Genomic DNA, 22,963 nt, shown 5'->3' with positions numbered 1-22,963 from the left:
TATTTTTATTTGTGATTGTAAGAGTATTTTCTATGAAAAAAATAAATTTTGTAAATTGTTCCAGACGCCACGTGAATCATGTCGCGTCCAATAGAAACACAAACATTTTTTTTATTGTTCTACGCATCGTGTACAGTCTCGAAGCGTCGCAAAAGTTTTAATAAGAAACTAGAGATTTGAGAAGAAAGGTATATACATATATTTTTTTTGCCTGTGGAATGATTTTATGAATCTATTTTGTTTTTCTTTGTGATTTTTGATTAGAAAATATATTTTCTATCAAAAGAAATACAAAAGTTAGTTCTGTTAATTGTTCCAGACACCACGTGTATCGTGCCGAGTCAAGTAGAAACGAAAAACATACAAAAAATACATTTTATTAAATAATTTTGTTTGTTTTGTTCTACCCATCGTGTCCAGTTATGTCGCTATGTGTACAGTGTACAGTCACGTAGCGTCACAAAAATATCTATAAAATATTAGAGAATTAAATTTGTTTGTGTTTTTTGATGTCAGATGTATGTAATTTCTATGAAAAGAAATACAAAATTCTTGTTATTTTGTTTAAGATTTTTTTTATTGTTCTACGCATCGAGTACAGTCTCGAAGCGTCACAAAATTTTTAATAAGAAACTAGAGAATTTAAAGAAATGTATGTTTTCTTTGCCTGTGGAATACATATTGTTTTTTGTTTTAATTTTTGATTACAAAATATATTTTCTATGAAAAGAAATACAAAACTTACTTTTGTTGATTGTTCCAGACACGACGTGTATCATGCCGAGTCAACTAAAAACAAAAAAATATAAATTTTGTTTGTATTGTTCTACCCATCGTGTCCAGTTATGTCGCTATGTGTACAGTCACGTAGCGTCGCAAAAACATCTAGGTATAAAATATTAGAGAATTAAATTTGTTTGTGTTTTTTGATGTCAGATGTACGTATGTAATTTCTATGAAAAGAAATACAACACTCTTGATATTTTGTTTAAGAATTTTCTTAATTGTTGCGGATATACTTCATGTCGCGTCCAGTCGATAAAAATATATGAAAATATATGTAATTTCTATGAAAAGAAATACAAAACTCTTGATAAATTGTGTAAGAATTTTTTTATTTGTTGCAGGAATGCGTCATGTCGCGTCCAGTCGATAAAAATATATGAAAAACATATGTAATTCCTGAAATAAAATACAAAACTCTTGATATTTTGTTTAAGAATTTTGTAAATTGTTGCAGGTATACGTCATGTCGCGTCTAGTCCATAAAAATACATGAAAACAAATACCTACATTTTGCCAAAGTATTTCGTTTGTATTTTTCTACGCATCGTGTACAGTCACATAGCGTGGAAACATTTCAATAATTACGTAGGTATTAGAGAAATGCAAAAAAAGAAAAATATGTTGTTGTCTTATTTGATAGTAAAAGTATTTTCTATGAAAGATATTTATTGTTGAAGGCATCGCATCGCGTCCAATCACAAAAAAGTAGAAAATAAACAGTACAGTCTCGCCCATACATATCGCATCGTACCTAGTAGCTGTAGTTAGAAAATAGGCGCCAAAATATATATTATTTATTTGTATTGATATTTCCTTTCTTTCTGCCCAATGAGAAATACATATGAATACAAATAAATTAAGTTTGCTTTTGAATACCTATTTCATAAAAAAACTATTTTCTGTAGAACAAAAAAAGGACGAAAATAAATGCAAAACTAAATACGTTTTCGGTTGTTCAGTCTCGCCCAGACAAATCGCATCGTGCCTAGCAGCTGTAGTAAGAAAATAGGCGCAAAAATATATTATTTATTTGTATTGATATTTCCTTTCTTTCTGCCCAATGAGAAAAACATATGAATACAAATAAATGAAGTTTGCATTTGCAATACCTATTTCATTAAAAAAAGTATTTTCTGTAGAACAAAAAAGCGCGAAAATAAATGCAAAACAAAATACGTTTCCGTTTGTTCAGTAGTGGTAGTCCCGTAGCGGCGACAGCGCGCGCCGGCCGCGCGGCGACGTCGCATCGCATCCAGCCACTTCACCACTTATCCCGTCGCCGTTGCTCCACCAGCCCATCGCATCTCAACGCTATCATCGAGATAGTCCAAAAATTCTCCCTCCTTTTTAATAAAAAATTAAAAAAAAAAAGTTTTTATATCTCATTTTAGTATATTTTTTGTAGCCCTGAAAAGGACTGTGGATTTTTGTTTTGATTTCAACTTTGTTTTTCATTGAAATGGAAATTTTACTTCTTTGCCTTTTTAACAGCGACTGCCTTTTTTGGCTTGGCTGCTGCTGTGGCTGATTTTGCTTTTGGCACTTTAGGTTTAGGCGCGGCTGCCTTTGCTTTTGTTGGCTTTGCCTTAACTGCACTCGTTTTTTTAACACTTTTCACTTTTGGTTTTTCCACCTTCTTTTTATCTGCACTGGCACTTTTTTTTGTTGTGGCGGCTACTTTTTTTACTTTCTTTTCACCAGACACTTTTTTTAATTTTTTGTCACCAGCAGCGGCAGCTTTTGGTTTGGCGGCAGATTTTTTCTTCTCAGCAGACTTGGCCTTTGGTTCCTTGTTGGCACTAGGCGATAATTTAAAAGAACCCGCAGCTCCTTTTCCTTTGGTTTGCACTAATTTACCACTTATTACAGCACCTTTTAAATATTTTTTTATAAACGGAGCAAGTTTTTGTACATCAACTTTGTAAGTAGCAGCAATATATTTTTTGATTGCCAAAAGGGAAGAACCACCGCGATCTTTCAATGTTTTAATTGCCGCATCCACCATTTGCTGAGTCGGAGGATGAGTTGGTGCCGATTTTGGTTTTTTTGACCCACTTGCGGCGGCAGCTTTTTTTGGTTTTTTTTCCGCAACGATTGCAGGAGACGTAGCTACAGTATCTGCCATTTTGAATTCACTATTATTAATCACTTTAGAGCACAATTTTAAGAAATAGAAACACGTTTTTGTTAAAATTGCGCCAAATCCGCACCTACAGAAACGGCTAAATGAGAATCAAAGAGAGCGAAGGTATACAAAAAATTCATTTTGTACATAATTTGTACACTTTTGCAACTTAGTTTCCTCTTAAAACTTCAAAAATTTACGTCTTTTCGACCTAAATATTATAAAACAATTGACAAAATTTATTCTTACAATAATAATAGATAATTTAATAAATAATTTGATTGAAAAAACACTATCTATCAATGCATTAATAACAATTAAAGTAAATGTTTGGTGGTATTTTTTTAATACTTACCAACAAGAATGTTTATATTTAATAAATTAAACATATTTTCAGCTTGAAATTATTTTTAACATAAAGCTGATAGTTTATTTAAACTAAATAACTAAAAATTTCATCAAATTCTTACTTAATTTCTTTTTAATAAAATTAAAACAATATGGGTAATGAAACGCGTAGCATTTTTTCCCTAGGCTGTGACTTTTTCTTAGAAAATTTGTTAAACATTATCCCAAGCAAGAAAACAAATGAAAAACTATATTTATATTATTTTGTTCATAAATATTAAATATTTAATCCATAACAAACATTAAAATACCAAAAATTTAAACTAATAATCAAGCAATCAAAACTCATAAACTATCGAATATTCGCTTGCCAAGGTTTACAAATTCACATTTGTATTACAAAAATCTGTACATTGAAAAAAAAACTTTCTTGCTTCAAAATTTGCCTTCAGATATATAAAAAAAAAACAAAGCATAGACTTATAAAATACATCATTGAAATATTAAAAACTAAAACACACAAAACTCAAACATTTTCGAGTATTGACTTGCTTAGTAGACAAATTCACATTTTTACGAGTATTACAAAAAACTGTACATAGAAAAAAATTCTTACTTGAAAATTTGCCTTCAGACATAAAAAAAAGAAGCAATGCCTTATAAAATAACTATAATTAAAAAAGAAAAACAAAATTCATAAATTTTCGAGCATTGGCTTGCGTAGGTATAAATATTTTCATTTGTATGATAAAAACTATGCATAGAAAGCAAGCAATAACATTTTCAAAATTTGCCTTCAAAGTAAATTATCACATTATCTTTCTACCTAAAATAAAAAAAAAATCGTGGAAATCGATAGGTACGTAATTACTAGATTGAATTAAAATTCATTTATATCTCTTTTAAATATTTTGTGGTCCTGAAAAGGACCGTTGAATATTTTTTTTAACCTCGATGATTTAAGCACGTTCGCCACGGATGCGTCTGGCCAATTGAATGTCTTTTGGCATAATTGTGACACGTTTGGCATGGATGGCGCACAAATTTGTGTCTTCAAACAGGCCAACCAAATAAGCTTCACTTGCTTCTTGAAGCGCCATAACAGCTGAGCTCTGGAAACGCAAATCTGTTTTGAAATCTTGAGCAATTTCACGAACTAAACGTTGGAAAGGCAATTTACGAATTAACAATTCGGTGCTTTTCTGATAACGACGAATCTCACGAAGAGCCACTGTTCCAGGACGATAACGATGTGGTTTCTTTACACCTCCTGTTGCTGGAGCACTTTTACGAGCTGCCTTTGTTGCCAGTTGCTTACGTGGGGCTTTTCCACCAGTCGATTTACGGGCAGTTTGCTTTGTACGAGCCATGATTTCACTTTTTTTCACTTCACTAATAAACACAACACTTTTGTTCACAATTTTTTTAGAAAAATCGAATGTAGATTTCTGTTTAAGTCATTAAATTGGCTATTCATGTTTCCGTTCGACTGTTTTTTTCATTTTCGTTGTCGATTTATTTGGCCAATCAAAATTAAGAATTGTTATGAAAAATAAGTATAAATACTTGTGGTATTTCGAGCGAAGAGCCACAGTTTAACAGTGACTCTTGTGCAGTGCAGTTCTCTAGTTCAGTTTAAGTGTTTTTTTAATTAAATAAATAAAAATGACTGGTCGTGGTAAAGGAGGAAAAGGTTTGGGCAAAGGCGGAGCTAAGCGGCATCGTAAGGTATTGCGTGATAACATTCAAGGAATCACGAAACCAGCAATTCGTCGATTGGCTCGTCGTGGAGGTGTAAAACGTATTTCTGGTTTGATTTACGAAGAAACACGTGGAGTGTTGAAAGTTTTTCTGGAAAATGTTATCCGAGATGCCGTTACTTACACCGAACACGCTAAGCGTAAGACAGTTACAGCTATGGATGTAGTTTACGCTTTGAAGAGACAAGGGCGTACTCTTTACGGTTTCGGAGGTTAAGAATTTTATTCGAAACAAACAATCGGTCCTTTTCAGGACCACAATTAAATATAAAAGAGATTGAAAATAGAAATCATACACCGTTGACGAACAAAATACCTAATTTTTTTTCATTTGCCAATGAATATATGTATGTATATACTAAATACCTGATGATTATCAAAAAAAATTATTTTGCTAATTTACTTACTTTTTTGTACCAAAATATTTTTTTTGAAATGGAAACATAAAATAAAATTCCTTTTTGTGAAAAATTTTTTTTTTTGCTTTAGTCGCAAAAACATATTTTATTCCTTGTATTATTCTTTTTTCGAAATGGAAACAAAAATTAAATAAAATTCCTTTTTCTGAAATTTTTTTTGTTGCTTTGCATATTTTATTCTTTTTTCCGTAGAAAAATTTTTTTTTTTGCTGCTTTACGGATTGGATACGAACAAATATTTCTTTTTCCAAAGGAAGAAAAAACATTTGTTTGTTGCTTTCTTTTTCTTCGTACGAGAATATTTTAGAATATATACAAAAAATTGAAAAATAAACACATCTCTTAATAGAAATTATTGGATACGAACAAATATTTCTTTTTGCAGAGGAAGAAAAAAACATTTTTTGTTTGTTGGTTTCTTTTTCTTTGAAAAAAAATAAAAAATATTTTTTCCGAACTGAAAAAAAAATGTTTTGTTGCTTTACGGATTGGATACGAACAAATATTTCTTTTTCTTCGTACCAGAATATTTTAAAATTGCTATATACCTACAAGAAATTGAAAAATAACCACATCTTTTAACAGAAATTAGAATTGCATACGAACAAATATTTCTTTTTCCAAAGAAAGAAAAAAACATGTTTGTTGGTTTCTATTTCTTTGAAAAAAAAAAAAATAAAAAATATTTTTTCCGAACTGAAAAAAAAATGTTTTGTTGCTTTACGGATTGGATACGAACAAATATTTCTTTTTGCAAAGGAAGAAAAAACATTTGTTTGGTTTCTTCTTCTTTGAAAAAAAAATGTGTTGCTTTACGGATTGGATACAAACAAATATTTCTTTTTGCAAAGAAAGAAAAAACATTTGTTTGTTGGTTTCTTCTTCTTCGTATTTTAAAATATATAAAAAAAATGAAAAATATACACATCTCTTAATAGAAATTATTTGTCGTCCTGAAAAGGACGGTTTTTTTTTTGTTTGCTGTCACTACATAGATTTAAGCACTTTTCTCTGTCTTCTTTGGCAACAAAACAGCTTGAATATTTGGAAGAACACCTCCTTGTGCGATTGTGACTCCAGAAAGTAATTTATTCAATTCCTCGTCGTTCCGAATAGCCAATTGCAAATGGCGGGGAATAATTCTAGTTTTTTTGTTGTCACGAGCAGCATTTCCCGCCAATTCCAAGACTTCTGCCGCCAAATATTCCATCACAGCTGCCAAATACACAGGGGCACCGGCTCCGACGCGCTCAGCATAGTTTCCCTTTCGCAGCAGACGATGAATACGACCAACAGGGAATTGTAATCCAGCACGATTAGAGCGGGACTTTGCCTTTCCCTTCACTTTTCCACCTTTACCACGACCAGACATTTTATATTATTGTTTTTTAAATATTTTTTACAAAAGAAAAAACACAAGAGAGCTCACTATTTCACTGTTCACTGTATCACTGCACACTGTAGAATGACAAAATTTTCGAACTGTGCGCTGTCTTTTATCTAAATTTTCGTATGCTCGCACACAGAAAAAAGAGGGTTGTGGCCTTAGAAAGCCGTTGTGGAAAGAGACAATATAATTCGTGAGTTTTTCAGAAAAATTCACAGTTCTCGTTCAGTCGTCATTGTGTGCAGTTCGTTAATAGTGAAAGTGAAGTGAATTATAAAAATAAAATGCCGCCAAAAACTAGTGGTAAAGCAGCTAAAAAAGCCGGAAAGGCACAAAAAAATATCACCAAGACCGATAAGAAGAAGAAGCGCAAGAGGAAGGAAAGCTACGCAATCTACATTTACAAAGTTTTGAAGCAAGTTCATCCTGACACTGGAATTTCATCGAAGGCCATGAGCATCATGAATAGTTTTGTGAACGACATCTTCGAAAGAATTGCTGCTGAAGCCTCTCGCTTAGCTCACTACAACAAGCGTTCAACAATCACAAGTCGGGAAATCCAGACTGCCGTGCGATTGTTGTTGCCTGGTGAACTAGCCAAGCATGCTGTTAGTGAAGGAACAAAGGCGGTTACCAAATACACAAGCTCGAAGTAATTTTTTTTTTATTGAATTTCTTCAAAAATGGCCCTTTTCAGGGCCGCAAAAATATCAATAAGAGATTAGAGAATTGAAAAAAAAATATTTTTTCTACCTGCGGAAAAATTCGTTAAATAAATATTTTTATTTGTGATTGAAGTAATTTTTTTTTTATTTAATTTCTTCAAAAATGGCCCTTTTCAGGGCCGCAAAAATATCAATAAGAGATTAGAGAATTGACAAAAAAATATATTTTTTTTTCTACCTGCGGAAAAATTCGTTAAATAAATATTTTTATTTGTGATTGTAAGAGTATTTTCTATGAAAAAAATAAATTTTGTAAATTGTTCCAGACGCCACGTGAATCATGTCGCGTCCAATAGAAACACAAACATTTTTTTTATTGTTCTACGCATCGTGTACAGTCTCGAAGCGTCGCAAAAGTTTTAATAAGAAACTAGAGATTTGAGAAGAAAGGTATATACATATATTTTTTTTGCCTGTGGAATGATTTTATGAATCTATTTTGTTTTTCTTTGTGATTTTTGATTAGAAAATATATTTTCTATCAAAAGAAATACAAAAGTTAGTTCTGTTAATTGTTCCAGACACCACGTGTATCGTGCCGAGTCAAGTAGAAACGAAAAACATACAAAAAATACATTTTATTAAATAATTTTGTTTGTTTTGTTCTACCCATCGTGTCCAGTTATGTCGCTATGTGTACAGTGTACAGTCACGTAGCGTCACAAAAATATCTATAAAATATTAGAGAATTAAATTTGTTTGTGTTTTTTGATGTCAGATGTATGTAATTTCTATGAAAAGAAATACAAAATTCTTGTTATTTTGTTTAAGATTTTTTTTATTGTTCTACGCATCGAGTACAGTCTCGAAGCGTCACAAAATTTTTAATAAGAAACTAGAGAATTTAAAGAAATGTATGTTTTCTTTGCCTGTGGAATACATATTGTTTTTTGTTTTAATTTTTGATTACAAAATATATTTTCTATGAAAAGAAATACAAAACTTACTTTTGTTGATTGTTCCAGACACGACGTGTATCATGCCGAGTCAACTAAAAACAAAAAAATATAAATTTTGTTTGTATTGTTCTACCCATCGTGTCCAGTTATGTCGCTATGTGTACAGTCACGTAGCGTCGCAAAAACATCTAGGTATAAAATATTAGAGAATTAAATTTGTTTGTGTTTTTTGATGTCAGATGTACGTATGTAATTTCTATGAAAAGAAATACAACACTCTTGATATTTTGTTTAAGAATTTTCTTAATTGTTGCGGATATACTTCATGTCGCGTCCAGTCGATAAAAATATATGAAAATATATGTAATTTCTATGAAAAGAAATACAAAACTCTTGATAAATTGTGTAAGAATTTTTTTATTTGTTGCAGGAATGCGTCATGTCGCGTCCAGTCGATAAAAATATATGAAAAACATATGTAATTCCTGAAATAAAATACAAAACTCTTGATATTTTGTTTAAGAATTTTGTAAATTGTTGCAGGTATACGTCATGTCGCGTCTAGTCCATATAAAATACATGAAAACAAATACCTACATTTTGCCAAAGTATTTCGTTTGTATTTTTCTACGCATCGTGTACAGTCACATAGCGTGGAAACATTTCAATAATTACGTAGGTATTAGAGAAATGCAAAAAAAGAAAAATATGTTGTTGTCTTATTTAATAGTAAAAGTATTTTCTATGAAAGATATTTATTGTTGAAGGCATCGCATCGCGTCCAATCACAAAAAAGTAGAATAAACAGTACAGTCTCGCCCATACATATCGCATCGTACCTAGTAGCTGTAGTTAGAAAATAGGCTCAAAAATATATATTATTTATTTGTATTGATATTTCCTTTCTTTCTGCCCAATGAGAAATACATATGAATACAAATAAATTAAGTTTGCTTTTGAATACCTATTTCATAAAAAAACTATTTTCTGTAGAACAAAAAAAGGACGAAAATAAATGCAAAACTAAATACGTTTTCGGTTGTTCAGTCTCGCCCAGACAAATCGCATCGTGCCTAGTAGCTGTAGTAAGAAAATAGGCGCAAAAATATATTATTTATTTGTATTGATATTTCCTTTCTTTCTGCCCAATGAGAAAAACATATGAATACAAATAAATGAAGTTTGCATTTGCAATACCTATTTCATTAAAAAAAGTATTTTCTGTAGAACAAAAAAGCGCGAAAATAAATGCAAAACAAAATACGTTTCCGTTTGTTCAGTAGTGGTAGTCCCGTAGCGGCGACAGCGCGCGCCGGCCGCGCGGCGGCGTCGCATCGCATCCAGCCACTTCACCACTTATCCCGTCGCCGTTGCTCCACCAGCCCATCGCATCTCAACGCTATCATCGAGATAGTCCAAAAATTCTCCCTCCTTTTTAATAAAAAATTAAAAAAAAAAAGTTTTTATATCTCATTTTAGTATATTTTTTGTAGCCCTGAAAAGGACTGTGGATTTTTGTTTTGATTTCAACTTTGTTTTTCATTGAAATGGAAATTTTACTTCTTTGCCTTTTTAACAGCGACTGCCTTTTTTGGCTTGGCTGCTGCTGTGGCTGATTTTGCTTTTGGCACTTTAGGTTTAGGCGCGGCTGCCTTTGCTTTTGTTGGCTTTGCCTTAACTGCACTCGTTTTTTTAACACTTTTCACTTTTGGTTTTTCCACCTTCTTTTTATCTGCACTGGCACTTTTTTTTGTTGTGGCGGCTACTTTTTTTACTTTCTTTTCACCAGACACTTTTTTTAATTTTTTGTCACCAGCAGCGGCAGCTTTTGGTTTGGCGGCAGATTTTTTCTTCTCAGCAGACTTGGCCTTTGGTTCCTTGTTGGCACTAGGCGACAATTTAAAAGAACCCGCAGCTCCTTTTCCTTTGGTTTGCACTAATTTACCACTTATTACAGCACCTTTTAAATATTTTTTTATAAACGGAGCAAGTTTTTGTACATCAACTTTGTAAGTAGCAGCAATATATTTTTTGATTGCCAAAAGGGAAGAACCACCGCGATCTTTCAATGTTTTAATTGCCGCATCCACCATTTGCTGAGTCGGAGGATGAGTTGGTGCCGATTTTGGTTTTTTTGACCCACTTGCGGCGGCAGCTTTTTTTGGTTTTTTTTCCGCAACGATTGCAGGAGACGTAGCTACAGTATCTGCCATTTTGAATTCACTATTATTAATCACTTTAGAGCACAATTTTAAGAAATAGAAACACGTTTTTGTTAAAATTGCGCCAAATCCGCACCTACAGAAACGGCTAAATGAGAATCAAAGAGAGCGAAGGTATACAAAAAATTCATTTTGTACATAATTTGTACACTTTTGCAACTTAGTTTCCTCTTAAAACTTCAAAAATTTACGTCTTTTCGACCTAAATATTATAAAACAATTGACAAAATTTATTCTTACAATAATAATAGATAATTTAATAAATAATTTGATTGAAAAAACACTATCTATCAATGCATTAATAACAATTAAAGTAAATGTTTGGTGGTATTTTTTTAATACTTACCAACAAGAATGTTTATATTTAATAAATTAAACATATTTTCAGCTTGAAATTATTTTTAACATAAAGCTGATAGTTTATTTAAACTAAATAACTAAAAATTTCATCAAATTCTTACTTAATTTCTTTTTAATAAAATTAAAACAATATGGGTAATGAAACGCGTAGCATTTTTTCCCTAGGCTGTGACTTTTTCTTAGAAAATTTGTTAAACATTATCCCAAGCAAGAAAACAAATGAAAAACTATATTTATATTATTTTGTTCATAAATATTAAATATTTAATCCATAACAAACATTAAAATACCAAAAATTTAAACAAATAATCAAGCAATCAAAACTCATAAACTATCGAATATTCGCTTGCCAAGGTTTACAAATTCACATTTGTATTACAAAAATCTGTACATTGAAAAAAAAACTTTCTTGCTTCAAAATTTGCCTTCAGATATATAAAAAAAAAAACAAAGCATAGACTTATAAAATACATCATTGAAATATTAAAACACACAAAACTCAAACATTTTCGAGTATTGACTTGCTTACTAGACAAATTCACATTTTTACGAGTATTACAAAAAACTGTACATAGAAAAAAATTCTTACTTGAAAATTTGCCTTCAGACATAAAAAAAAGAAGCAATGCCTTATAAAATAACTATAATTAAAAAAGAAAAACAAAATTCATAAATTTTCGAGCATTGGCTTGCGTAGGTATAAATATTTTCATTTGTATGATAATAACTATGCATAGAAAGCAAGCAATAACATTTTCAAAATTTGCCTTCAAAGTAAATTATCACATTATCTTTCTACCTAAAATAAAAAAAAATTCGTGGAAATCGATAGGTACGTAATTACTAGATTGAATTAAAATTCATTTATATCTCTTTTAAATATTTTGTGGTCCTGAAAAGGACCGTTGAATATTTTTTTTAACCTCGATGATTTAAGCACGTTCGCCACGGATGCGTCTGGCCAATTGAATGTCTTTTGGCATAATTGTGACACGTTTGGCATGGATGGCGCACAAATTTGTGTCTTCAAACAGGCCAACCAAATAAGCTTCACTTGCTTCTTGAAGCGCCATAACAGCTGAGCTCTGGAAACGCAAATCTGTTTTGAAATCTTGAGCAATTTCACGAACTAAACGTTGGAAAGGCAATTTACGAATTAACAATTCGGTGCTTTTCTGATAACGACGAATCTCACGAAGAGCCACTGTTCCAGGACGATAACGATGTGGTTTCTTTACACCTCCTGTTGCTGGAGCACTTTTACGAGCTGCCTTTGTTGCCAGTTGCTTACGTGGGGCTTTTCCACCAGTCGATTTACGGGCAGTTTGCTTTGTACGAGCCATGATTTCACTTTTTTTCACTTCACTAATAAACACAACACTTTTGTTCACAATTTTTTTAGAAAAATCGAATGTAGATTTCTGTTTAAGTCATTAAATTGGCTATTCATGTTTCCGTTCGACTGTTTTTTTCATTTTCGTTGTCGATTTATTTGGCCAATCAAAATTAAGAATTGTTATGAAAAATAAGTATAAATACTTGTGGTATTTCGAGCGAAGAGCCACAGTTTAACAGTGACTCTTGTGCAGTGCAGTTCTCTAGTTCAGTTTAAGTGTTTTTTTAATTAAATAAATAAAAATGACTGGTCGTGGTAAAGGAGGAAAAGGTTTGGGCAAAGGCGGAGCTAAGCGGCATCGTAAGGTATTGCGTGATAACATTCAAGGAATCACGAAACCAGCAATTCGTCGATTGGCTCGTCGTGGAGGTGTAAAACGTATTTCTGGTTTGATTTACGAAGAAACACGTGGAGTGTTGAAAGTTTTTCTGGAAAATGTTATCCGAGATGCCGTTACTTACACCGAACACGCTAAGCGTAAGACAGTTACAGCTATGGATGTAGTTTACGCTTTGAAGAGACAAGGGCGTACTCTTTACGGTTTCGGAGGTTAAGAATTTTATTCGAAACAAACAATCGGTCCTTTTCAGGACCACAATTAAATATAAAAGAGATTGAAAATAGAAATCATACACCGTTGACGAACAAAATACCTAATTTTTTTTCATTTGCCAATGAATATATGTATGTATATACCTGATGATTATCAAAAAAAATTATTTTGCTAATTTACTTACTTTTTTGTACCAAAATATTTTTTTTGAAATGGAAACATAAAATAAAATTCCTTTTTGTGAAAATTTTTTTTTTTGCTTTAGTCGCAAAAACATATTTTATTCCTTGTATTATTCTTTTTTCGAAATGGAAACAAAAATTAAATAAAATTCCTTTTTCTGAAATTTTTTTTGTTGCTTTGCATATTTTATTCTTTTTTCCGTAGAAAAATTTTTTTTTTTTGCTGCTTTACGGATTGGATACGAACAAATATTTCTTTTTCCAAAGGAAGAAAAAACATTTGTTTGTTGCTTTCTTTTTCTTCGTACGAGAATATTTTAGAATATATACAAAAAATTGAAAAATAAACACATCTCTTAATAGAAATTATTGGATACGAACAAATATTTCTTTTTGCAGAGGAAGAAAAAAACATTTTTTGTTTGTTGGTTTCTTTTTCTTTGAAAAAAAATAAAAAATATTTTTTCCGAACTGAAAAAAAAATGTTTTGTTGCTTTACGGATTGGATACGAACAAATATTTCTTTTTCTTCGTACCAGAATATTTTAAAATTGCTATATACCTACAAGAAATTGAAAAATAACCACATCTTTTAACAGAAATTAGAATTGCATACGAACAAATATTTCTTTTTCCAAAGAAAGAAAAAAACATGTTTGTTGGTTTCTATTTCTTTGAAAAAAAAAAAAATAAAAAATATTTTTTCCGAACTGAAAAAAAAATGTTTTGTTGCTTTACGGATTGGATACGAACAAATATTTCTTTTTGCAAAGGAAGAAAAAACATTTGTTTGGTTTCTTCTTCTTTGAAAAAAAAATGTGTTGCTTTACGGATTGGATACAAACAAATATTTCTTTTTGCAAAGAAAGAAAAAACATTTGTTTGTTGGTTTCTTCTTCTTCGTATTTTAAAATATATAAAAAAAATGAAAAATATACACATCTCTTAATAGAAATTATTTGTCGTCCTGAAAAGGACGGTTTTTTTTTTGTTTGCTGTCACTACATAGATTTAAGCACTTTTCTCTGTCTTCTTTGGCAACAAAACAGCTTGAATATTTGGAAGAACACCTCCTTGTGCGATTGTGACTCCAGAAAGTAATTTATTCAATTCCTCGTCGTTCCGAATAGCCAATTGCAAATGGCGGGGAATAATTCTAGTTTTTTTGTTGTCACGAGCAGCATTTCCCGCCAATTCCAAGACTTCTGCCGCCAAATATTCCATCACAGCTGCCAAATACACAGGGGCACCGGCTCCGACGCGCTCAGCATAGTTTCCCTTTCGCAGCAGACGATGAATACGACCAACAGGGAATTGTAATCCAGCACGATTAGAGCGGGACTTTGCCTTTCCCTTCACTTTTCCACCTTTACCACGACCAGACATTTTATATTATTGTTTTTTAAATATTTTTTACAAAAGAAAAAACACAAGAGAGCTCACTATTTCACTGTTCACTGTATCACTGCACACTGTAGAATGACAAAATTTTCGAACTGTGCGCTGTCTTTTATCTAAATTTTCGTATGCTCGCACACAGAAAAAAGAGGGTTGTGGCCTTAGAAAGCCGTTGTGGAAAGAGACAATATAATTCGTGAGTTTTTCAGAAAAATTCACAGTTCTCGTTCAGTCGTCATTGTGTGCAGTTCGTTAATAGTGAAAGTGAAGTGAATTATAAAAATAAAATGCCGCCAAAAACTAGTGGTAAAGCAGCTAAAAAAGCCGGAAAGGCACAAAAAAATATCACCAAGACCGATAAGAAGAAGAAGCGCAAGAGGAAGGAAAGCTACGCAATCTACATTTACAAAGTTTTGAAGCAAGTTCATCCTGACACTGGAATTTCATCGAAGGCCATGAGCATCATGAATAGTTTTGTGAACGACATCTTCGAAAGAATTGCTGCTGAAGCCTCTCGCTTAGCTCACTACAACAAGCGTTCAACAATCACAAGTCGGGAAATCCAGACTGCCGTGCGATTGTTGTTGCCTGGTGAACTAGCCAAGCATGCTGTTAGTGAAGGAACAAAGGCGGTTACCAAATACACAAGCTCGAAGTAATTTTTTTTTTATTGAATTTCTTCAAAAATGGCCCTTTTCAGGGCCGCAAAAATATCAATAAGAGATTAGAGAATTGAAAAAAAAATATTTTTTCTACCTGCGGAAAAATTCGTTAAATAAATATTTTTATTTGTGATTGAAGTAATTTTTTTTTATTTAATTTCTTCAAAAATGGCCCTTTTCAGGGCCGCAAAAATATCAATAAGAGATTAGAGAATTGACAAAAAAATATATTTTTTTTTCTACCTGCGGAAAAATTCGTTAAATAAATATTTTTATTTGTGATTGTAAGAGTATTTTCTATGAAAAAAATAAATTTTGTAAATTGTTCCAGACGCCACGTGAATCATGTCGCGTCCAATAGAAACACAAACATTTTTTTTATTGTTCTACGCATCGTGTACAGTCTCGAAGCGTCGCAAAAGTTTTAATAAGAAACTAGAGATTTGAGAAGAAAGGTATATACATATATTTTTTTTGCCTGTGGAATGATTTTATGAATCTATTTTGTTTTTCTTTGTGATTTTTGATTAGAAAATATATTTTCTATCAAAAGAAATACAAAAGTTAGTTCTGTTAATTGTTCCAGAACCACGTGTATCGTGCCGAGTCAAGTAGAAACGAAAAACATACAAAAAATACATTTTATTAAATAATTTTGTTTGTTTTGTTCTACCCATCGTGTCCAGTTATGTCGCTATGTGTACAGTGTACAGTCACGTAGCGTCACAAAAATATCTATAAAATATTAGAGAATTAAATTTGTTTGTGTTTTTTGATGTCAGATGTATGTAATTTCTATGAAAAGAAATACAAAATTCTTGTTATTTTGTTTAAGATTTTTTTTATTGTTCTACGCATCGAGTACAGTCTCGAAGCGTCACAAAATTTTTAATAAGAAACTAGAGAATTTAAAGAAATGTATGTTTTCTTTGCCTGTGGAATACATATTGTTTTTTGTTTTAATTTTTGATTACAAAATATATTTTCTATGAAAAGAAATACAAAACTTACTTTTGTTGATTGTTCCAGACACGACGTGTATCATGCCGAGTCAACTAAAAACAAAAAAATATAAATTTTGTTTGTATTGTTCTACCCATCGTGTCCAGTTATGTCGCTATGTGTACAGTCACGTAGCGTCGCAAAAACATCTAGGTATAAAATATTAGAGAATTAAATTTGTTTGTGTTTTTTGATGTCAGATGTACGTATGTAATTTCTATGAAAAGAAATACAACACTCTTGATATTTTGTTTAAGAATTTTCTTAATTGTTGCGGATATACTTCATGTCGCGTCCAGTCGATAAAAATATATGAAAATATATGTAATTTCTATGAAAAGAAATACAAAACTCTTGATAAATTGTGTAAGAATTTTTTTATTTGTTGCAGGAATGCGTCATGTCGCGTCCAGTCGATAAAAATATATGAAAAACATATGTAATTCCTGAAATAAAATACAAAACTCTTGATATTTTGTTTAAGAATTTTGTAAATTGTTGCAGGTATACGTCATGTCGCGTCTAGTCCATAAAAATACATGAAAACAAATACCTACATTTTGCCAAAGTATTTCGTTTGTATTTTTCTACGCATCGTGTACAGTCACATAGCGTGGAAACATTTCAATAATTACGTAGGTATTAGAGAAATGCAAAAAAAGAAAAATATGTTGTTGTCTTATTTGATAGTAAAAGTATTTTCTATGAAAGATATTTATTGTTGAAGGCATCGCATCGCGTCCAATCACAAAAAAGTAGAAAATAAACAGTACAGTCTCGCCCATACATATCGCATCGTACCTAGTAGCTGTAGTTAGAAAATAGGCGCAAAAATATATATTATTTATTTGTATTGATATTTCCTTTCTTTCTGCCCAATGAGAAATACATATGAATACAAATAAATTAAGTTTGCTTTTGAATACCTATTTCATAAAAAAACTATTTTCTGTAGAACAAAAAAAGGACGAAAATAAATGCAAAACTAAATACGTTTTCGGTTGTTCAGTCTCGCCCAGACAAATCGCATCGTGCCTAGCAGCTGTAGTAAGAAAATAGGCGCAAAAATATATTATTTATTTGTATTGATATTTCCTTTCTTTCTGCCCAATGAGAAAAACATATGAATACAAATAAATGAAGTTTGCATTTGCAATACCTATTTCATTAAAAAAAGTATTTTCTGTAGAACAAAAAAGCGCGAAAATAAATGCAAAACAAAATACGTTTCCGTTTGTTCAGTAGTGGTAGTCCCGTAGCGGCGACAGCGCGCGCCGGCCGCGCGGCGACGTCGCATCGCATCCAGCCACTTCACCACTTATCCCGTCGCCGTTGCTCCACCAGCCCATCGCATCTCAACGCTATCATCGAGATAGTCCAAAAATTCTCCCTCCTTTTTAATAAAAAATTAAAAAAAAAAAGTTTTTATATCTCATTTTAGTATATTTTTTGTAGCCCTGAAAAGGACTGTGGATTTTTGTTTTGATTTCAACTTTGTTTTTCATTGAAATGGAAATTTTACTTCTTTGCCTTTTTAACAGCGACTGCCTTTTTTGGCTTGGCTGCTGCTGTGGCTGATTTTGCTTTTGGCACTTTAGGTTTAGGCGCGGCTGCCTTTGCTTTTGTTGGCTTTGCCTTAACTGCACTCGTTTTTTTAACACTTTTCACTTTTGGTTTTTCCACCTTCTTTTTATCTGCACTGGCACTTTTTTTTGTTGTGGCGGCTACTTTTTTTACTTTCTTTTCACCAGACACTTTTTTTAATTTTTTGTCACCAGCAGCGGCAGCTTTTGGTTTGGCGGCAGATTTTTTCTTCTCAGCAGACTTGGCCTTTGGTTCCTTGTTGGCACTAGGCGACAATTTAAAAGAACCCGCAGCTCCTTTTCCTTTGGTTTGCACTAATTTACCACTTATTACAGCACCTTTTAAATATTTTTTTATAAACGGAGCAAGTTTTTGTACATCAACTTTGTAAGTAGCAGCAATATATTTTTTGATTGCCAAAAGGGAAGAACCACCGCGATCTTTCAATGTTTTAATTGCCGCATCCACCATTTGCTGTGTCGGAGGATGAGTTGGTGCCGATTTTGGTTTTTTTGACCCACTTGCGGCGGCAGCTTTTTTTGGTTTTTTTTCCGCAACGATTGCAGGAGACGTAGCTACAGTATCTGCCATTTTGAATTCACTATTATTAATCACTTTAGAGCACAATTTTAAGAAATAGAAACACGTTTTTGTTAAAATTGCGCCAAATCCGCACCTACAGAAACGGCTAAATGAGAATCAAAGAGAGCGAAGGTATACAAAAAATTCATTTTGTACATAATTTGTACACTTTTGCAACTTAGTTTCCTCTTAAAACTTCAAAAATTTACGTCTTTTCGACCTAAATATTATAAAACAATTGACAAAATTTATTCTTACAATAATAATAGATAATTTAATAAATAATTTGATTGAAAAAACACTATCTATCAATGCATTAATAACAATTAAAGTAAATGTTTGGTGGTATTTTTTTAATACTTACCAACAAGAATGTTTATATTTAATAAATTAAACATATTTTCAGCTTGAAATTATTTTTAACATAAAGCTGATAGTTTATTTAAACTAAATAACTAAAAATTTCATCAAATTCTTACTTAATTTCTTTTTAATAAAATTAAAACAATATGGGTAATGAAACGCGTAGCATTTTTTCCCTAGGCTGTGACTTTTTCTTAGAAAATTTGTTAAACATTATCCCAAGCAAGAAAACAAATGAAAAACTATATTTATATTATTTTGTTCATAAATATTAAATATTTAATCCATAACAAACATTAAAATACCAAAAATTTAAACAAATAATCAAGCAATCAAAACTCATAAACTATCGAATATTCGCTTGCCAAGGTTTACAAATTCACATTTGTATTACAAAAATCTGTACATTGAAAAAAAAACTTTCTTGCTTCAAAATTTGCCTTCAGATATATAAAAAAAAACAAAGCATAGACTTATAAAATACATCATTGAAATATTAAAAATTAAAACACACAAAACTCAAACATTTTCGAGTATTGACTTGCTTAGTAGACAAATTCACATTTTTACGAGTATTACAAAAAACTGTACATAGAAAAAAATTCTTACTTGAAAATTTGCCTTCAGACATAAAAAAAAGAAGCAATGCCTTATAAAATAACTATAATTAAAAAAGAAAAACAAAATTCATAAATTTTCGAGCATTGGCTTGCGTAGGTATAAATATTTTCATTTGTATGATAAAAACTATGCATAGAAAGCAAGCAATAACATTTTCAAAATTTGCCTTCAAAGTAAATTATCACATTATCTTTCTACCTAAAATAAAAAAAAAATCGTGGAAATCGATAGGTACGTAATTACTAGATTGAATTAAAATTCATTTATATCTCTTTTAAATATTTTGTGGTCCTGAAAAGGACCGTTGAATATTTTTTTTAACCTCGATGATTTAAGCACGTTCGCCACGGATGCGTCTGGCCAATTGAATGTCTTTTGGCATAATTGTGACACGTTTGGCATGGATGGCGCACAAATTTGTGTCTTCAAACAGGCCAACCAAATAAGCTTCACTTGCTTCTTGAAGCGCCATAACAGCTGAGCTCTGGAAACGCAAATCTGTTTTGAAATCTTGAGCAATTTCACGAACTAAACGTTGGAAAGGCAATTTACGAATTAACAATTCGGTGCTTTTCTGATAACGACGAATCTCACGAAGAGCCACTGTTCCAGGACGATAACGATGTGGTTTCTTTACACCTCCTGTTGCTGGAGCACTTTTACGAGCTGCCTTTGTTGCCAGTTGCTTACGTGGGGCTTTTCCACCAGTCGATTTACGGGCAGTTTGCTTTGTACGAGCCATGATTTCACTTTTTTTCACTTCACTAATAAACACAACACTTTTGTTCACAATTTTTTTAGAAAAATCGAATGTAGATTTCTGTTTAAGTCATTAAATTGGCTATTCATGTTTCCGTTCGACTGTTTTTTTCATTTTCGTTGTCGATTTATTTGGCCAATCAAAATTAAGAATTGTTATGAAAAATAAGTATAAATACTTGTGGTATTTCGAGCGAAGAGCCACAGTTTAACAGTGACTCTTGTGCAGTGCAGTTCTCTAGTTCAGTTTAAGTGTTTTTTTAATTAAATAAATAAAAATGACTGGTCGTGGTAAAGGAGGAAAAGGTTTGGGCAAAGGCGGAGCTAAGCGGCATCGTAAGGTATTGCGTGATAACATTCAAGGAATCACGAAACCAGCAATTCGTCGATTGGCTCGTCGTGGAGGTGTAAAACGTATTTCTGGTTTGATTTACGAAGAAACACGTGGAGTGTTGAAAGTTTTTCTGGAAAATGTTATCCGAGATGCCGTTACTTACACCGAACACGCTAAGCGTAAGACAGTTACAGCTATGGATGTAGTTTACGCTTTGAAGAGACAAGGGCGTACTCTTTACGGTTTCGGAGGTTAAGAATTTTATTCGAAACAAACAATCGGTCCTTTTCAGGACCACAATTAAATATAAAAGAGATTGAAAATAGAAATCATACACCGTTGACGAACAAAATACCTAATTTTTTTTCATTTGCCAATGAATATATGTATGTATATACCTGATGATTATCAAAAAAAATTATTTTGCTAATTTACTTACTTTTTTGTACCAAAATATTTTTTTTGAAATGGAAACATAAAATAAAATTCCTTTTTGTGAAAAATTTTTTTTTTTGCTTTAGTCGCAAAAACATATTTTATTCCTTGTATTATTCTTTTTTCGAAATGGAAACAAAAATTAAATAAAATTCCTTTTTCTGAAATTTTTTTTGTTGCTTTGCATATTTTATTCTTTTTTCCGTAGAAAAAATTTTTTTTTTTGCTGCTTTACGGATTGGATACGAACAAATATTTCTTTTTCCAAAGGAAGAAAAAACATTTGTTTGGTTTCTTCTTCTTTGAAAAAAAAAATGTGTTGCTTTACGGATTGGATACAAACAAATATTTCTTTTTGCAAAGAAAGAAAAAACATTTGTTTGTTGGTTTCTTCTTCTTCGTATTTTAAAATATATAAAAAAAATGAAAAATATACACATCTCTTAATAGAAATTATTTGTCGTCCTGAAAAGGACGGTTTTTTTTTTGTTTGCTGTCACTACATAGATTTAAGCACTTTTCTCTGTCTTCTTTGGCAACAAAACAGCTTGAATATTTGGAAGAACACCTCCTTGTGCGATTGTGACTCCAGAAAGTAATTTATTCAATTCCTCGTCGTTCCGAATAGCCAATTGCAAATGGCGGGGAATAATTCTAGTTTTTTTGTTGTCACGAGCAGCATTTCCCGCCAATTCCAAGACTTCTGCCGCCAAATATTCCATCACAGCTGCCAAATACACAGGGGCACCGGCTCCGACGCGCTCAGCATAGTTTCCCTTTCGCAGCAGACGATGAATACGACCAACAGGGAATTGTAATCCAGCACGATTAGAGCGGGACTTTGCCTTTCCCTTCACTTTTCCACCTTTACCACGACCAGACATTTTATATTATTGTTTTTTAAATATTTTTTACAAAAGAAAAAACACAAGAGAGCTCACTATTTCACTGTTCACTGTATCACTGCACACTGTAGAATGACAAAATTTTCGAACTGTGCGCTGTCTTTTATCTAAATTTTCGTATGCTCGCACACAGAAAAAAGAGGGTTGTGGCCTTAGAAAGCCGTTGTGGAAAGAGACAATATAATTCGTGAGTTTTTCAGAAAAATTCACAGTTCTCGTTCAGTCGTCATTGTGTGCAGTTCGTTAATAGTGAAAGTGAAGTGAATTATAAAAATAAAATGCCGCCAAAAACTAGTGGTAAAGCAGCTAAAAAAGCCGGAAAGGCACAAAAAAATATCACCAAGACCGATAAGAAGAAGAAGCGCAAGAGGAAGGAAAGCTACGCAATCTACATTTACAAAGTTTTGAAGCAAGTTCATCCTGACACTGGAATTTCATCGAAGGCCATGAGCATCATGAATAGTTTTGTGAACGACATCTTCGAAAGAATTGCTGCTGAAGCCTCTCGCTTAGCTCACTACAACAAGCGTTCAACAATCACAAGTCGGGAAATCCAGACTGCCGTGCGATTGTTGTTGCCTGGTGAACTAGCCAAGCATGCTGTTAGTGAAGGAACAAAGGCGGTTACCAAATACACAAGCTCGAAGTAATTTTTTTTTTATTGAATTTCTTCAAAAATGGCCCTTTTCAGGGCCGCAAAAATATCAATAAGAGATTAGAGAATTGAAAAAAAAATATTTTTTCTACCTGCGGAAAAATTCGTTAAATAAATATTTTTATTTGTGATTGAAGTAATTTTTTTTTATTTAATTTCTTCAAAAATGGCCCTTTTCAGGGCCGCAAAAATATCAATAAGAGATTAGAGAATTGACAAAAAAATATATTTTTTTTTCTACCTGCGGAAAAATTCGTTAAATAAATATTTTTATTTGTGATTGTAAGAGTATTTTCTATGAAAAAAATAAATTTTGTAAATTGTTCCAGACGCCACGTGAATCATGTCGCGTCCAATAGAAACACAAACATTTTTTTTATTGTTCTACGCATCGTGTACAGTCTCGAAGCGTCGCAAAAGTTTTAATAAGAAACTAGAGATTTGAGAAGAAAGGTATATACATATATTTTTTTTGCCTGTGGAATGATTTTATGAATCTAT

At 31.9% G+C, this 22,963-nt stretch overlaps 6 protein-coding genes across 6 annotated transcripts; all 6 read right to left on the bottom strand.

Annotated features, from left to right (window-relative positions):
• Positions 1–2,086: 2,086 nt before the first annotated feature.
• On the bottom strand, positions 2,087–2,959 carry LOC129952017 (histone H1-like). Its single transcript, XM_056064439.1, has one exon. The coding sequence runs from the start codon at positions 2,909–2,911 to the stop codon at positions 2,255–2,257; it is 657 nt and encodes a 218-aa protein (XP_055920414.1). The 5' UTR covers positions 2,912–2,959; the 3' UTR covers positions 2,087–2,254.
• Positions 2,960–4,218: 1,259 nt separating this feature from the next.
• Positions 4,219–4,884, bottom strand: LOC129951546 (histone H3). Its single transcript, XM_056063755.1, has one exon. It carries the CDS (start codon positions 4,627–4,629, stop codon positions 4,219–4,221), a length of 411 nt encoding a protein of 136 aa, XP_055919730.1. The 5' UTR covers positions 4,630–4,884.
• Positions 4,885–9,529: 4,645 nt separating this feature from the next.
• LOC129951703 (histone H1-like) lies at positions 9,530–10,709 on the bottom strand. The gene has a single exon (XM_056063997.1). The coding sequence runs from the start codon at positions 10,660–10,662 to the stop codon at positions 10,006–10,008; it is 657 nt and encodes a 218-aa protein (XP_055919972.1). The 5' UTR covers positions 10,663–10,709; the 3' UTR covers positions 9,530–10,005.
• Positions 10,710–11,963: 1,254 nt separating this feature from the next.
• On the bottom strand, positions 11,964–12,598 carry LOC129952404 (histone H3). Its single transcript, XM_056064964.1, has one exon. It carries the CDS (start codon positions 12,372–12,374, stop codon positions 11,964–11,966), a length of 411 nt encoding a protein of 136 aa, XP_055920939.1. The 5' UTR covers positions 12,375–12,598.
• Positions 12,599–17,578: 4,980 nt separating this feature from the next.
• On the bottom strand, positions 17,579–18,446 carry LOC129951891 (histone H1-like). The gene has a single exon (XM_056064249.1). It carries the CDS (start codon positions 18,397–18,399, stop codon positions 17,743–17,745), a length of 657 nt encoding a protein of 218 aa, XP_055920224.1. The 5' UTR covers positions 18,400–18,446; the 3' UTR covers positions 17,579–17,742.
• Positions 18,447–18,906: 460 nt separating this feature from the next.
• Positions 18,907–20,340, bottom strand: LOC129951872 (histone H3). Its single transcript, XM_056064222.1, has one exon. The coding sequence runs from the start codon at positions 20,114–20,116 to the stop codon at positions 19,706–19,708; it is 411 nt and encodes a 136-aa protein (XP_055920197.1). The 5' UTR covers positions 20,117–20,340; the 3' UTR covers positions 18,907–19,705.
• Positions 20,341–22,963: the final 2,623 nt, after the last annotated feature.

Source organism: Eupeodes corollae, chromosome 3, assembly GCF_945859685.1.
Source record: "Eupeodes corollae chromosome 3, idEupCoro1.1, whole genome shotgun sequence".
Taxonomy (NCBI): domain Eukaryota; kingdom Metazoa; phylum Arthropoda; class Insecta; order Diptera; family Syrphidae; genus Eupeodes; species Eupeodes corollae.
Note: the sequence above shows the minus strand (reverse complement) of the source record. Positions and strands in the feature narration are given on the sequence as shown.

Excerpts from the sequence above, each read along its gene's own strand:
- LOC129952017 (XM_056064439.1), bottom strand. The coding sequence starts at position 2,911 with ATGGCAGATACTGTAGCTACGTCTCCTGCAATCGTTGCGGAAAAAAAA.
- LOC129951546 (XM_056063755.1), bottom strand. The coding sequence starts at position 4,629 with ATGGCTCGTACAAAGCAAACTGCCCGTAAATCGACTGGTGGAAAAGCC.
- LOC129951703 (XM_056063997.1), bottom strand. The coding sequence starts at position 10,662 with ATGGCAGATACTGTAGCTACGTCTCCTGCAATCGTTGCGGAAAAAAAA.
- LOC129952404 (XM_056064964.1), bottom strand. The coding sequence starts at position 12,374 with ATGGCTCGTACAAAGCAAACTGCCCGTAAATCGACTGGTGGAAAAGCC.
- LOC129951891 (XM_056064249.1), bottom strand. The coding sequence starts at position 18,399 with ATGGCAGATACTGTAGCTACGTCTCCTGCAATCGTTGCGGAAAAAAAA.
- LOC129951872 (XM_056064222.1), bottom strand. The coding sequence starts at position 20,116 with ATGGCTCGTACAAAGCAAACTGCCCGTAAATCGACTGGTGGAAAAGCC.